The 16,198-nt window shown below is 35.0% G+C and overlaps 1 protein-coding gene across 6 annotated transcripts in view; it reads left to right on the top strand.

Annotated features, from left to right (window-relative positions):
* The window catches only part of SGCZ (sarcoglycan zeta), a 445,512-nt gene that overhangs the window by 310,796 nt on the left and 118,518 nt on the right, over nt 1-16,198 (top strand). For 5 of the 6 annotated variants that reach the window (XM_063402015.1, XM_063402017.1, XM_063402018.1 and 2 more), the window contains one exon: nt 15,215-15,316. In XM_063402015.1, coding sequence (XP_063258085.1) covers nt 15,215-15,316 — 102 coding nt within the window. Of the gene's footprint in view, nt 1-3,576; nt 3,683-4,867; nt 4,970-15,214; nt 15,317-16,198 lie in introns of all 6 variants that reach the window. The other variant, XM_063402020.1, reaches the window with a different exon arrangement.

Below are 16,198 nucleotides of genomic sequence, written 5' to 3'. Positions count from 1 at the left end.
GATCAAATTAACCTAATAAAACAACATATAATCTATTCCAGACCTCTGTGTTATATTTAGCCTATGCCAAAGGGAATAACAAAACAGATGGACCTGCCAACAATTTTTCATTATTTAAAACTGAAATCTATATGATCTACCTGTGCAGAAGAAAAAAAAAATTACATATAATGTGTACCTGTTAACATTCTGTTTTATTGCTCTTGATTCAATCTAATTTCATACACATGTAAACTTAGATCTCGGAATGGTCCTGCATATATTTTATCTCAGACACTGTACAGATACAATACCAGATTTTTTTTGAGAAATGTGCTAAAACAGTGCATGTTAGAGATGATGAGGCAAAAGAGCATTTAGGATTCTGGAACCAGTTGCTTGTTTTAATGTAGTCATTTACTCCATGTTCATACTTGTTTTGCTGGTTAGTTTGGAGGCTTTTTTCCTCCTTCTAATATCATTCAGTGGCAGCTTTAATTCATCATGCAATTGTTAAATGCAGTTTTGAAATATACTGTGGAGTCTTAGATATCACGACAACTTGTTTATAATGTGCAATACTTCAGCCATTGCAACCTGTCTTCACAGAGTGCTGTATAATAGTGCAGATATTCAGCGTTATGTGACCATATCTGTCAGTGTGACGTTTCTGAAATAGCAATGAAAAATGCAATTAAAATCTGAAAATACATTCTGGAAAATGTGCCTTTCTGAAAATGTCTAAGTTCTTGATGTAATTGATTTCTTTAAGCTCTTTATGCTGTTGACAACCCTAGCTTAGAGACAGAATGCTTTGATTGTGGGAACTGAGGTTAACAACACATTTTTCCTTCTACTTTTTTCATTATTATGTAAATTGTTTATGGTGAAGATACTGACTAACAAGGCTCTGAATGTTTGCCTTCTTGGATTTATAAAGATAAACTCAGAAATTTAGAGTTAGGATGCTTTTCAGTCTGCATAGAGCATTTGTTAGACCTGTTAAGTGTACCTTCTTGAACATTTGGAGAAAAGTCTGCATGATGCAGTGGAAGGAAGTACCAACCTGAATTATGATTATCTATAGCTTTGTATCATGGCATCAAAAGTCAGTACCCGTCTGAGAGAAAAACTTCAAAGCTCTGGTTAACCTCAGTGTAAGGATAACGAAGTAAAACTGAATTGCTGAAGGAATCAACTCAGGTTGCTTATGGTCTCCATTTCTGTGTGAATATTGTGACAATTCTAGGGCTTCTATTATAAGAGTTTGAAATAAATTTCACATTTGACCAGGTTGTCATTATAGGGTTGATTTTTCACTAGAGAGAAAAATAAAAAGACAAAGCACTAGATCTCATCCTGTGTCATGTTTATTTATGTCTTAAAACTCTGTTAAGATATTAAAACTCAGATACTGAAAATTATATTGCATATATATGCTGAAATACTTACAAGAAATGGGCAGTAGAAATCTCAGTGCCTTCACCTGACCCATGATTTCCCTTGCAGCAGGCACTAGGAACCTCTTCATTTCACTGTATGAGCTTCATGTTAGTTCAGTATATTCCAGGTTTGTGCCTTGACAATATGTTCTGTTATCTTTCTCTTTCTGTAATGGAAGAAAATGAGATAAAATCCTTAGCTTTCAAATTAAAGTGCACCCAAAGGACTTGTTTTTTTTCTGTAAGGTTGCTCAGGCACTAAAAGAGGTTGCCTAAGGAGATAGTGGAGTCCCATCCTTGGAAGCAGTCAGAGTTCAAAGTGGACACTGTCCTGAGCAAGCTGCCATAGCTGCTGTAGGCTGGAGGAGTCAAACACCAGAGGTGCAGTCCAGTTGCAATGATTCTGCTTTTCTATTGCTGTTTTAATTGACTGAAAGAGTGCATGCACCACTACTGATGCTGCCTGAAAATATTTTCTGTAATCCAAGACACACTTCTGAGTTTCCGTGGTTTTTAGACCTGTTTTTCAGGTATGTTTGAGATAAGTTAGTAGGTTTGCATACTGGGCAGATCAAATATTATGTCTTATGTCAAAGCTTGATGCCCTTTTCTCTGAGTAATTCTTGCTTTATTATTTGACAGCTGCACTTAGTTCTGACTGTGGCGTATGGATATTTTTATTTTGCAGTGTGCACAGTGGTACACGACTCACAACTGGATTTGTACTTTCTAGGGTTTCATTTCAGTTTTCTGTTAAATAATTGAAGAGATTACTCTCAGTCCCTTGTTAGCCCAGTTATCATGGCCTTTCTTCTTTTGTTTTCCATTCTGTATCTAAAAGAAGACCCTTCTTACTCTTCTCCTGTGAATGTTGAGGAATATAAGTAAATGAAGTATGTGAATAATTTAGTGCATCTTTAGTTGCACTACACAACAACTTACGTAGGTATTCCTGAAACTGGCTTACTGTCTGCACAGTAAGAAATTATTCTTGTTCCATTGTTCTACTACTTCTTCCACAAAAAACACCCCACACATATAGATTATGTCAGTTATTTAGACTAGAAAGAGGTACTTTGTTTTCTTGAAATCCAATAAAACTGTCAGTTATTGGTCATCACTGCAGTAATTTTATAATAATCCTGAATCAGTCAAGACAAGTATAGTTCTTAAACCATACATTTTGCTGAATAATGAAGTCAGCAATAAGTGTTACATGTTAAATATGTTTCTGTTTGGATTCAAGGGCAATATTAGAACAAATTATGGTGCCTATAACAACCAAAAGGGCAATCACTGAAAATTCAGATATACTCCATTCTTTATCTCTTACAATCATCTTTCTTCCTTTTTCTTGTTTGTTTGTTGTTTTTAATATTAAAATGTTTGGGAAAATATGCAGATATGCTGCATTTGGACATCTGTAAGATGTTGTATGGAAACAACATTCTTATTTCTATTTATCTGCGGATAGATTTAGTAAAATACTGTAGATAAAGTAAGCATGGTAATAAATATATTCTGCAAAAAACAATAAAGTATGATTTTAATATATTCTACCATCTTTTGATTTTTCTTTAATTGCATGGCTTAGATATGTGCAGTGTTATGGAGTGGGCTTAAGAGATTTAAATGCATTTTGTACAAGGATTTCCTCAACAAAAATGAGGCATCTTTTGAAGATACATACTGAGTGTAACAGCTTCTGCATGGACATCTTAAATGAATTATAGAGAGAAATGTCAGGAAAAGGTTTCTAAAAGTCAACTGCTCCACCTCTTGCTGCAACACAGCTTAAACTGTGCATCATTCTTGATAAGTTTGTCCAAAAAGTTATTTAAAATCTTTTTGAATAGATGTTGCACAACCTTGCAAGATCTTTCTGGTCCAGTTTCTAGAGTCTAAATATTCTGCTGATGCCCACTTGATTCTCAGTTCCTTCATTGTAAGTTCACTGTTCATTGTTTTATTATCAGTAGGCATGAATCACGTGTTTTCGTATTTTATCGTGAGCTTACTTTCTCTTCACCGGTTTGAACAATGTCATCAATTTTAGCCCTTCTTTGTATGTCTCTCTAATTTTCCTCCCCTCTTATTATTTAATGTTTATTTGCATTGTCCCTTGTGTCATCCTTATCCTGTTTTGGTTTTTCAGTGCTTTTGCATCTCATAGATCTCATGGGCATCTTCCAGCTTCCTACAAATAGCTTGTTTGATTATCTCTTCTGGTAGAGTTCATGATATTTTTCAAAGGATTCAAGGTAAGTTGATCTTTACTGCCACTCTTTTGCCTTTTGAAAGATAAATGCCAATTCTGCCTTCTAGTTTTCACCTTTACAGTTTGCTCTCATCCATCCTTTATGAGCTCTCACAGACTTTGTACTCATAGGCTGTATAATTATGAGCCACACAACTAAGCTTATTGTGGTGCAATATGAGTAGATCAGTAGATAAAAGTTTGCACCAAGGATCCAAAAGCTAGGTGTATGCATATTTATTTACTTTATGATTATTCTGGTGCCCTGGAAAAAATGTCCCTGTTGTACATGTTGCCTACAGATAGTCAAAGAAAAGCTATTTTACAGACTCTTGCTTTCAGGTGTCCGGGCTTCTTGGTGTTGCTTCAGCAAATGCCAGAGCATATTTTCATCTGTTTAGTGGAGGTGACAGGAGCACATGGGTCTTCTCATGCCCTTTTCCATCAAAGCATCTTATTTTAGTTGTTATTCATTTAAATGCAACACCTAGTGCCTTTTGCTTCCTAACTTTTTGTTTGGGTATTGGTTCGAATGGAAGAGATGGTATCTTAAGTCTTGTGGTGGAGGCAAATGATCAAGTGGACACCATGAAATTATGACTTCCAATATCTTAGTTGTTCCTTTGTATGAGGAAGGGGCAGGATAAATGGGAGGATGTATAATTTTGCGTTTGGACAGGTGTAAGTTCAAAGTCCTGGGGACAACTGACAGTAGATGCAGAACTTATGGACACAAAGCAACATAGCGCAGAGCCATGACCATGAACTTGTACTGGAATGTATTGAATCTTCTGTGAGACTGAAGAATTTGATGGGAAAGGAGGGATGGAAAAGGGAAATCACTGCTAATTTAGGAAAAAAAAAGGAAAAAACAAAAGGCAGGTAGATGTGATAAGCAAATCTGAAAAGTGCTGAAGAGGGATACAGCAGCTGAAGCAAGAAGAAAACATATTCAGCTATAGGAAGTCTTGTTATAATATAAAAGAATACCTTTAGCTTGAGGGCATCTGTGTGCACTGGTTACTGATCTTGAGACCTTTAGCCTTTTAAGTGGTACAAGAAGCAGAAGGACACAGGAGGTCTCTGTGATTTGAAAGCATTCTATTGGTGCATGTGCACTTGATACTTGCTGTGGGACTTGCTTGTGCTGCCGATCACACATTGATTCAGACCTTTCTGTTCCTTTTAGAGACTGTTGCTGCACTTTGAACAGATCTTCTGATTTAATTTCATCCAAAAGGAATCCCCTTCACATGCAGAAAAACTGCCCCACAGTGTGAGCCAACATGGAGTAAGTGGGGAAATGAGGGATTGCTGCACTCTACTACTCTGAGCTATGTCACTGTTGTAGACACCTTTTAGCTAATATTTTATAACTTGCTGATTTTGTATATCTCAAGATGAAGTTCATTTCACTCAGTGGTCTTAAAAATACCTAGGTTATACAAATATTCATAGATGCATTCATCTTTCCCTGCAGGATCTTAATCCTTTATCACTGGTGCACCAATTAAAACAGAAAACCAGTTTATTTTGACCTCTTGACTAAAGAAGAAATCTAGAAAACAGGAAAGAAATGCATAAGAAATGCCAATATTGTTCAGTATCTATCAGAAGCCTTTCTTCTCCTTTGGGTAATTAGTTTGTTAAAGAGCTACCACTTCACTCTAATTTCTTTTTCACCTTCGGCAAGTCTCCCAGGAAATTTTAACTAAGAGTCCTTTCACTGGAGTTTTCCTTCCTGAAAGGCGCTGCTTTTACTTTTAATTATTTTCCTTCTATTCTAACTTGCAAGAATTTTGTCCTTTTGTGACCAATCTCAACTACATTACTACCTAATCTTCCCATTCACTCTTCATTGTCTTTAATTGGAGCAAAAAGGGAAGCAGTGCCTATCCAACCTTACTACTCCTCACAAAAGCATTTCAGGGGCTTCCTCTTCTTCCTGTCTCCTGTTGTATTCATAGAAGATGTTGGCCTGTAACATCTATAACCTATATTATCACTGAGGTCTGTGCTCTGGTTTACTCTTCATAAATACATTATCTAATTGATCTTTCTGGTCTTCGAGGGAGATCCCAAAATGGTAACATTGTTTGGGGTTTGTTTTGGTTTGGTTTTCTTCTACAAGTTTGTACATGTCCTTTGCAGTCACTGAGCAGTTCATTCTCCTTTTTGGTCTGAACCTCAAAACAAGTGAGTTCATCCATGCTCCCTTACTGTTCTTCCTCAACAAGATGTACTATGTGAATTTGAATTTTCAACATCCTTCTCTCCTTAGATTGTTATATTATTACTATCATTACCAATCAGCTGTATGAGGTAATAATCAGGTGGCTGGTGAATCTCAAATCCAGTCTAACGCATGATTCTTACTATTACTGACTTACAGCTTCCATTCTGCTAGCACTGAGATGGGTTCTACATTTGCTGTTGGAGATGGGACTGTTTGCTTCCTTTATCAGCTGCTTTGGAGGGTGTGCATTTCAACCTCCATGTCTGGTTCTCCTGCATTCCTTTCCAGCTGGTCAATCACTTTTTCACTGGAATTTCTCATGTCTAATATTATTGTATCATTACAATGATAGAGTAGCCCTTTTACATCATATGGGCTACTCTGTTTCACCACTTTGTTTATAAGTTTTCTGCCACTTTTCTCAAGGGAAAACTTTCTGGGACTCTTTCCTTCCTGATTTCTGCTTTTGGAAAATATAGGTCTGTGTTCCCTGATTTCAGCACAGAACCTGAACTGAAGAATTTCCCTCCATAGTTCCTTTGTGGGCACAACAGCAGGTAGCTGCTCTGTGTCCAGCCTGCATCCTCAGAGCTGTAGACTGAAAATGATCTGATGACAAAGGTGATTCTGATACTGTGCTTTTAAGGGGGTGAATTTTAAAACTAAACTTCTTTCTCATGTCCCTTCTCCAATCTGTCTCTAAAGTTTCTCTGTTGTGAAAGTCAGCAAGCCATTGAATTGTTGATTCACAAATACGTATCTTTCACTGTGCTTCTGTGATCAGTTTAGACACACCGTAGGAAATTTATGGTATCTGAGAACCCACTATCATCCCTTGAAAGGATGCAGCACATTTTTTTTTCATGTTTTCTTGTGAAATGATCCCCTTTACAAGGCTTCTCCCATTTGCCAACATAACTGAAACTTCTCAATGATTTTTTCTGTACTGAGCTATATGCAAAGAGATTAGGAAGGTCCGTTCCCAATTGTGGATTCAACACTCCTTGAAAAACTGAAGGTTAGTATTTTTACTCCCTTTGCCCTACAGAGAAGGAACTGGAAGCTATCATTTAGGAGATGAATGTTCTATTGAGCAGGCTGTTAGATAAAAGAGGAGCTATTTTCAAGCAACTTTGTGGCATTTCTTACACTTTCATTTTCTTTGCCCTGATAGCAGAAGATGGATCTCTGGAGCAAGCTACTTTGCTCTTTGTCCCATTTATTTTATTGAGTGTATCAATGGAGCAAGGTTTTGTTTATTGAAAGGTGTGTAGAAGTTTTTTTGAAAAGCATGCGGTGTTTGTATTTTAAGACTGTCTAAACTTGGATAATATTGAGACTGCAACATTGCATAGTCACACTTCCTGAATAGTAAAATTGTTTGATGCAACACCTTTTCCTCACATGAAAATAATCATTTTTCATTTTGACAGTAATAGGTTCCTTAGATTGGACTGCTTTGAAAATTGATTTCTTTAATGCTACAATGTGATCAAGGAAGCAGTGTTATAGGTCCTACTTAATGATATTTGTTTTCATGGAAGAAAAGCACCCTTTGCTAAATACAAGTGCCAATCCAAGGAGCTACTGAATGATGTGCTTGGCTGTGGGTACTTCATATCTCCATGATATGGCTCGTGAGGTTATTTATTGTATGTTATGTCTTTATAATGAATACAGAGTCATCGCATAGCAAAATATTTAGGAAGGTACACGTGCCTTAATATAAGAATGTGAAAATTAAGAATCAAATTTCTTTGGATGCTGAAATCTAAATCATGGAATATTTTAAATCTAGAACTCAGATCTGCATGTGAGAGTCTGAGCTTGCGAAACTTGTCTTGCTCTCAGTCTTTTGTGATGGAGCAGCATAGATTTTAATATTAAAAAATGTCTTTTGGGACAAGAATGTTGATAGAAAGGATTTTGAGGGAAAATTGCTTCATTTTTTTCCAATAAGTTTTTTATTACTTGTATCAACTGGTTGGTTACCTAGAAAAAAGAGAAAAAAGCAAACTTTAGAGTAATGTGGTTCTACTATTATATCAATAAACAAGTCATCACATATTAAAGAGGTAAAGAAAATATTTTCATTTTCATAGACAGAGTAAGTACTCTAATAAGACATAAAAGAGAATAATAAGACATAAAAGAGAAGCCATTTTATAGTCTGTTTGTAGAATCCAATATTTTAATTCATTTGTTTTGATGACAATATCTGATTTTAGCATATCATACCAGTCAGAATCAGAATAATATTGCAGAAATATCAGACATACTGAAATCAGCAAGTCAGATAATTTTTCTCTGCTTAGCCATGGTAAGTGTTCATAAGCTGTGCTGGTTTTTTTTTTTTTATTCTACTTAGGGAGATATGGGTGGTAAAGGCAGACTAGAAGCAACATGAAGCATTAAGATGCAAATAACATACAAAGAAAATGAACTGTGTTTATTTGGTCTAAGCAAAATGTATCTGAAGGGCAAACAGAAGTAATTGCATTATAGCACTAGAGTTTTGGGCTATGTATGAAGAAAATACTTTTAAGGATAGTAGAGGCAATATAATAACTTGCCTAAAGAAGATATAGAATCTGCCTTTAAGGGAAAGAAGAAGAGAAAACCAGACCAATATGTCCATAGTAGCTAAGGTAAATCTGACTTTGCACAGTGCAAGAGAATGATATTCTTTACAGAACCTCTCCACTATGCCCACTGCTCAATTTGAGACATGCTTTATCATTTTAATAGGTATAAATGCTGCCAGAATGGTTACTAATGCTTGTTTAGCACTTGTTTGTTCTGCTGCCCCACTTAGAGATTAGTGTCAAAAGAGCTGAAGTTTTAGTTGTGTCAGGCTTATTGAAAGGGCGAGGTGCAAACATGAAAGGCACAAAACACATAATTGCATTAACACAAGCTATTTTTGCATGTGACTGAATGAATTGCAAAGCATTGCAACTCAAATAATCTTTTTATTTCTCAAAATCTAGACAATACTGCATTAGTTCAGTGTAGTTCACTGGAATAGACAAGAAGGGAAGGTCCTAAAAATTGTTATAAAATCAAAATTTTAAAATTAAATAGGGTTTCATCTTCTTGTTATGATAGGTGTATATATATATATATATATTATATTCATATCGGTGGTTTATAAATGAAGAACCAGTTCATGCTCCACACTTTCAAAAACTGTTTTAAAGTAGCATGCATTCAGGGAATTTTCAATTAGTTTGGATAGTAGTCTGACTGAACCTTCTTTTTAATGGTTTCTCATGTTGATTTTTCCTTAGTTTGTTCCTCTTTAAAGTTTGCTGCACTGTACTACAGTAATTTCTTCCCTAGCTTTACCCTGATATCTACAAAGTCAGCTACTGTTGTCAGCTATTGTCTACAGCTATCAGCTATTGTTGTCAGCAGATGGATGAAGACAGGTGTTTCCATCAATCCAGATTTTTGCCATTCCAGTGAATAACTTGGCTATAATTTTACCTTTATTTTTGGTTATTGAAATTCTGTTATCTTTCCTAGTAATCTAGGAAAATGCTCTCTGGTTTTGTTGCTTGTACTGCTACCTATTTTGTTTATGCAAGACTTTTGCTGCCTACAGTTTTTCCTTCAGTTGTACATCACTAATCATGTTGAAGCGCAATTTTTCCCCGAATGGAATTGTTTTTCAGCTCTGTTTATTAAATCTAGGCTTTTGCATGTGTGAATACAATAAAAATAATTTCCTTTGTCATCATTCTTCCAATCTTTTGTGTACATCTTCCATTTTATCAACAACATAGCTGCTAATATATTTAATCTTCGTAATCATCACCATCACTGCCCCTTTGCATTACCTGCTTTTTGTGCCATCCTATTAAGTCCAGTATTCTTTTTCCATCTTCACTGTAATTCACTACTGCTACATTGGTTCAATCACCTTTCTTCTGATGTCATACCCTCTTTTTTTTCCCTTTGGCATGGCATGTTTGTATGCGTAGATGTTTCATCTGTGCCTTTTCATACCAGTGCAGCCACATCATCCAAATTCCATTTCATATTTAGCTTGTTCTATAATGCGTACAAGGCAACAGACATTGAATGCTTATTGATTTATAGGACATTGGATATAGGCACTTAATTTAAACCCTGCTGTTCTATTATTATCATTTTCCCCCTCCCTCATTTGTGTAATGATTCCTTCTTCAGAATGAGAGCTTTTGGAGACAGAGTTTGGGCTTAAATATATACTCAGAAAACATGCAGGATATCACATCTAACATCAGAATTTTTGAAAACCTCGAATATTATTGATAAGAATGGATTTCCTGATCCACCAACTACTTGGTTGTTCCTGCTCTAAAGTACTGAAACATGTATTTGGTGTATGTTGTTATTATTTAGGAAGTCAGAAAAAATATCATGCAAACTTGAAATATAAAATACTATTTATTAAATGTTTTAGTCAATTCTGAATAACCAGTACTTAAGTTCACTTTTCACTGTGCTTCTGCAAGTTCATGATCCTAAGGAAAAAGCCTGCACTTTAGTTAGCAGAGTGCTTTACTGCCTTATCACTGCCCACTTCATAAGATGCATGACAAATTATTGGAGGATCTGTCAGAACTCTGTTCTCACCCCATTCCTGACCTGGAGCATCACGCCTTCCAACTTCTTTTCTTCAGACCAAGAAATTTTGAATTCTGTGGTTTTGCACAGGAATTGCAGATGTTTTTTCCACTTTAATGTCTTTCATATAGCAATTATTGATAGATTTGCAGAATTTTTTAATATTAAAGGTCTGGGCTTGATCTTATGCAAGGAGGTGTTATTTCATTTAAGTGGAGTGAGTTTATAAGATATAGTTACTGACTTCCAAAATGTTATTTCAAATTGAAATAGTGCACAGCTTGGCCTCAAAACTGCCCTTTTTGTAGCTGAGAGATCATCTAAGCCAGCCTAGTGAATCCTGTCCTAGGTCTCCAGTTTTTGTCATCTACATCACAGTGTAGTGTAGGCTCTATTGTTTAGACAGCTAAGCTTGTTCTTGTACATTGCTGGTTTATCAGCAATTTGTGTAGAATTCCTTATCCTCTTCTTTTTTCCTAGAAGGCCTTGGTGCTTAAACAAATAAAAGAAAAAAATTAAGAAAGAAAGAAGGAAAAATGAGAGAGAGAGTGATAAAGATCGATCATCACCACAAATTTCATTAGATAGCAATATGTGTAGTCCAGAACTAGATGTAGTAGTTTAGGTTGTACATAGGCTACTGCAGATGGTAGTTTTAGCCAACTTCCTGACTTGTTGAGAAGTATTCATAGTTCTAGCATATACTTTATATTTGTAGTTATCATAAAACATGCTGCTGTAATAGTTTATTGGGCAGAAATAATACAGGCTATATAAGTAATACAACCTGGTAGAATTCTCAGCACATTGTGAAGAAATAACTTAATCTTTAAAAAATCATCCAGTCTGCTTAAAGACAGTGTGAATTAATCTCTGGGTTTCTTATGTACCATTTACAGGATCCTTGAAGAACATAAATCTCTGCCTGTTTATAAGCAGGTCAAAGCTTGAAAAAGCTCTGAATGTCAGTATTGTTGTTTGCCTCCCAGAATATTTTTCTGGGGAGTTCTTTTATGCTCTGATTCAAAGTTATACTCTCATTATCATAGATTTATAGTAAGTATAGTTTAGACTATACTTACTATACTTACAGACTTCACTGACTTTAATGTACTGTTCAAAGTCAGTAAAACTCTTCCTTAGGTTGCTGCAGTTGTAAGACAACAGCATAAAATAAATCCTTAGTTTTCATATTTTAATAGCTTCTTATTTGAATTTCTGGTTTTAATGAATGAAATGTGATGTACTCTAAGAATAACATAAAATATTGATATTGATGTTTGATATTTTTCCAATCTCTGTAAGACGTTTTTGGATGTAAAGGGGTTATTTTTCATAGTGTCTGAGGGAAAAGAACAATTAAGTGAGGCAGGGTTACTGTTAGTTTGTTTCATATTCTCAAATGAAAAACATGGAAAGTTGTACCTGATATAACATACAGAATAATAACCAATACTGAATAATAATAAAGAGGAAATAAAGTGGTGCAAGGACAATCACTCACAACCTAGCACAGACTGATGCCCACTCTGTCTTTGAGCAGTGACCAGTTTGAAAGACAGTCCTAGTTCTCTCCAGCCCTCCATGCCTCCAGCCCCCTTCTTCCTCTACCACCAATCTATCTTGTTGAGCATAACGTTACAGGTATCGACTCTGTCTTTGGCTATGTGGGGTTGTTTGGCTTTGCTGTGTTCCCTCTCGACTGCTTGGCCAATCCCACTCTACTTATTGGGGCAGAGAGGGGGGAAAAATGAGAAAGGCTTGAAACTGAGGAAGCACAGTTCAGCAATATCCAAAGTATTGGTGTGTTATGAGCACCGTTTCAGCCAAAACTCAACCCTGTCATGCCAGCTGCGATGACGAAAGAAAACCTCCATCCCAGTCAGTCCCAGTACCTGAACTTGACACTTGGTTTAAGTACAGGCATAGTTCATTCAAATCTATTTTTGCACTTGAATAAAATCAAATTACACCAAAAGGACAGTCAGAGTTTTATTTGCCTGGAAAACCTAAACCTTATGGAGTTTACCTGGGAAATAAGCAGAAGGACCTTCGTCTGCTTAATCTTTGTAATATTAATAACTTTTTAACCAAGTTGTGTTAGTTCTGAAAACCCTTGATTTTTTTTTTTTTCTGTGACAGCATAGTTCTAACTCGAAAAGCAAGAAACTCCTCTTATTCCAACCCCTGTTTAAACTTGATGGGGAGGTATTGATGAAAAAACATACTGGGAAGTCATTCTTTGAATGGGCCATCTCCATTAAGCTTGTTGTAGTACTCCGTGTCTGACTATTTTCTGTATTTTACTATTCAGCTTTATTTCATGTCAGTCATTACACACTTGGGGAGTTTATGTCTGGAAGATTATTGCATTTATCAAGGAATTAAGGTTGCAGACACCCTATTCCAGTTTAATAACATCTTTTGTGATTTAGGCTCCAGAATGTAGTGAATTCTAGAGATTCATCATGAATGAATCATGTAATTTTACTTAAGCTAGAGTGCTTCCTTCCTGAGTCTGTCTGCATTCAATCTGTTGGATTCTGCTAAAAGGATATCTTTCTGCCGAAGAACTAAAGAATGGATACTTAGAAAGGTCACTCAGAAAAGTGAAAGCCCTTATGGGCATGGTTGACTCTATCATTACTTTGTTTCTGAGACTCTGACAGTTTAATCTTGCTATACTAATAATTTCCCAATGCTGAAAGTGAACAGAAAATATAAGTATCAAAAAATAATGAACAATTTGCTTTTGTGCTTTAGATCTCTGTTAGTAATATAAGAAAAGTACTACCACATAAAGTTACTGAAAGTATTTTGAAAATTAATAGTTGTGGGGAACTATATAACTTCAGCAGTAAACAATTATGACAATAGAAGAAAACAGACAGTACTGTCTTCAAAGCAGAGTTTTAACAGAGTACAATAAATGAGGAGCAAAGGAAATAATTACATGAAAGCAAAATAATGAGTAGCTGCTGACTGATGTTTTGCACCAACCTTGCGTGGAATAAACTGAGATTCAGGAGAGTAAATATCACATATAAGTATAGAATTTATCCTAAACATACTTGCAAGATAGAGCAGATGGAAGCTTCTTAGGCAATTCTAATTTCAGCATTTCTAGTTTTAAACCTTGACTTTACATTTTTGTGTATTTTGTGTTTATTTTTCACTTCCTCCTTTTCATTCCTTCTCTATTTTTTATTGGAATTATATTTTATGTGTGTCAATTACAAACACTCCACAGAAGCAGGAAAAAGCAAAATATTGAATTTGCCTTTTCACTAAGAAAACATGTTTATATCCAAATCAATAAAATACCCAATTCTTGTTGAGCATTTATTCATTGACAAAAACTACAGCATGCTTGTTTTATTTTCCCAGTTTATCCTTTACTATTAAAATTTTATATTCTACTACTATAAGATTGATCAAATTGAGACTTAATTTTTCTTAATGCAGATTCCACATTCCATAAAAAGCTCTAATTTCTTTATTTCCTTTTCAAAAACGGGCATCACTGTTTCATTTTGCAATTTTTTTAGAAAGCCTACAAATTCCCGAAGTTTTCTATGTGAAAATTTTTGTATAAACATTACTTGATTTTAAGATAAATATTTTAACATATATAATCACTTTCTTAAGAAACATTATTTGACAATTCAGCTGTAGCACTTGAGGACTGATACCGAGCTGTTTACCCAGCAGGTAGAGGTTACTTGCTTTACAGTTCAGCCAGCAGAGCAAAAGTGCAAGTTCTCATTGTTCCAGAACACTAGATTCAACAATGTCTTCAAAATATGTAATTAGCAATTGGATTAAATGTGCTTATTTTGCACTTAAGTGGATCAAGTTAAATTCCACTGGCTGTACAGTGAAGAATTACTTTTCTGTCAGGAATATAGTAATAAGATTTTCAGGATAAAAAATCTTGAATTTCTGTTGCTGTGCAAAATAATTTTGTCTCTTGAGTATCAAGCATGTTTCATGGGGTTTTTTTTCCAGTAAGAGTGCAGCTGAAGACTTATTATGCCACTTTTCTAGGCTTATATTTTATTGAACATTGAATTATGTGGTTTACTGGTTTCATGCAGACTTTTACAATGGTGCCTTTCTAATTTCTAATCTGATAAATAAACAGAAACAATCAAAATTAGCATTTTTGAAGTTGTTCATCAGCAACATGCTCTTAGTAGTGATGAGCAACCACTGAAAACCATTTTCTTTCTTGCTACGTGATATTTTCCTATGTATTTTAATCACTGGGAAAAGCAAAACCTCTGGATTCGAGTTACAGCAATGAATAAATTGCTTTGCCAAATGTTACATATATAGAGAGAAAATTAACTAGCTTTTTAATTGAGCAATTGTAAAATTCAGGATCTTTTTTTCACCCTACACAGGGAATAATGATGATCCACAGTTGTACCCTGGCATTAAGTGCAGCCAGGAAATAAAGTTTGAAGGTCACCATCAGGCTGCACAGTTACTACCTCAGCCCTAGGTGAAGCTGTGGCTATAAATGTGCCCTTCTACCTCCTGCCCAAGATCATGAGGACAGCTGGGGGCAGTGGGACAGTACTCTTTATTTCTAGGGGTTAAACCAACTACTGTCTTCTTTTTAGGATGTTCTGGATAAGGTTATTTCCTAAAGTGAATATATATATATATTATTGATTGTAGGATGGAATGGGAAATTTGAGAGTCACTAAAAAAGGAATACGACTTGAAGGAATATCTGAATTTCTACTTCCACTATATGTGAAAGAAATCCATTCCCGAAAGGTAGGTATTTTTCATCTTTATTTCTTAATTTGCAGCTAATATAAATTGATCTCTTCAATCTCAAACTACAAAGTTGAATTCTTACACCTCCTAGATTAGCAATCAGTAGAGGTTTGCTTTGAGAATATCTTAATAGTTAAAGTTTCCTTCATGTCAATTTTTTTTTCTGAAACCTTGCTTGCTTCTTAAAAGAAATGTTTTATCCTAAAGGAAGGAGATTCAAAGCATGTATATTTTATACTTCAAATGACCTCAGCACTGGGAATGGAACATTTGACTCTCATTTGATGTGAAGTCCAGAAAAACAAGAGTGGTGATAAGTTCAAAATGCAGTGAAATAAGGAATGGTTTGTTCTTTTTATAATTATCTGTCATGATTTCTTCTTCTTTTTCATTATTTTTTTATGTTTAAGTTTTGTTTGAGTTTATTTTGCTTATTAGGTAGAAGAAATCCTCCTATACTACGTAATGTCTCTAGGATTTAATTTTTCAAAGCAAAACCTTTTAAATGTTGTTTAAATGTAATTAGAATATAGCATCAGATTATTACAGAGGAAAAAAGAAAAGCAAGGAATTTTGTACTATGAAATTCAGTGTAGGTTATTTTAACCCTTTTGTTTTGATTCAGTTATGCTGTTTACATTAACATTGTCAATGAATTTTAAAAAAATTTTGAAATGCTGGAAAAATCATCTTTTTACCATGAGAGTGATTACCTATGATCAGAGTAGAATGTTATGTTGGTTTTCAGTCAATCATCTGAACAGAATTTTGATGAGCATACTGCAATATTTGACAGCTATCACAAGTATGTTGACTCTAAATTCCTTTGTGGAAAATTTTGTCTGTTTAAATCTATGTTCTATGTATATAAGAAGTCTT

This window comes from Prinia subflava, chromosome 7 (genome assembly GCF_021018805.1).
Source record: "Prinia subflava isolate CZ2003 ecotype Zambia chromosome 7, Cam_Psub_1.2, whole genome shotgun sequence".
Lineage (NCBI taxonomy): Eukaryota > Metazoa > Chordata > Aves > Passeriformes > Cisticolidae > Prinia > Prinia subflava.
This window is presented reverse-complemented; position numbering and strand designations above follow the sequence as displayed.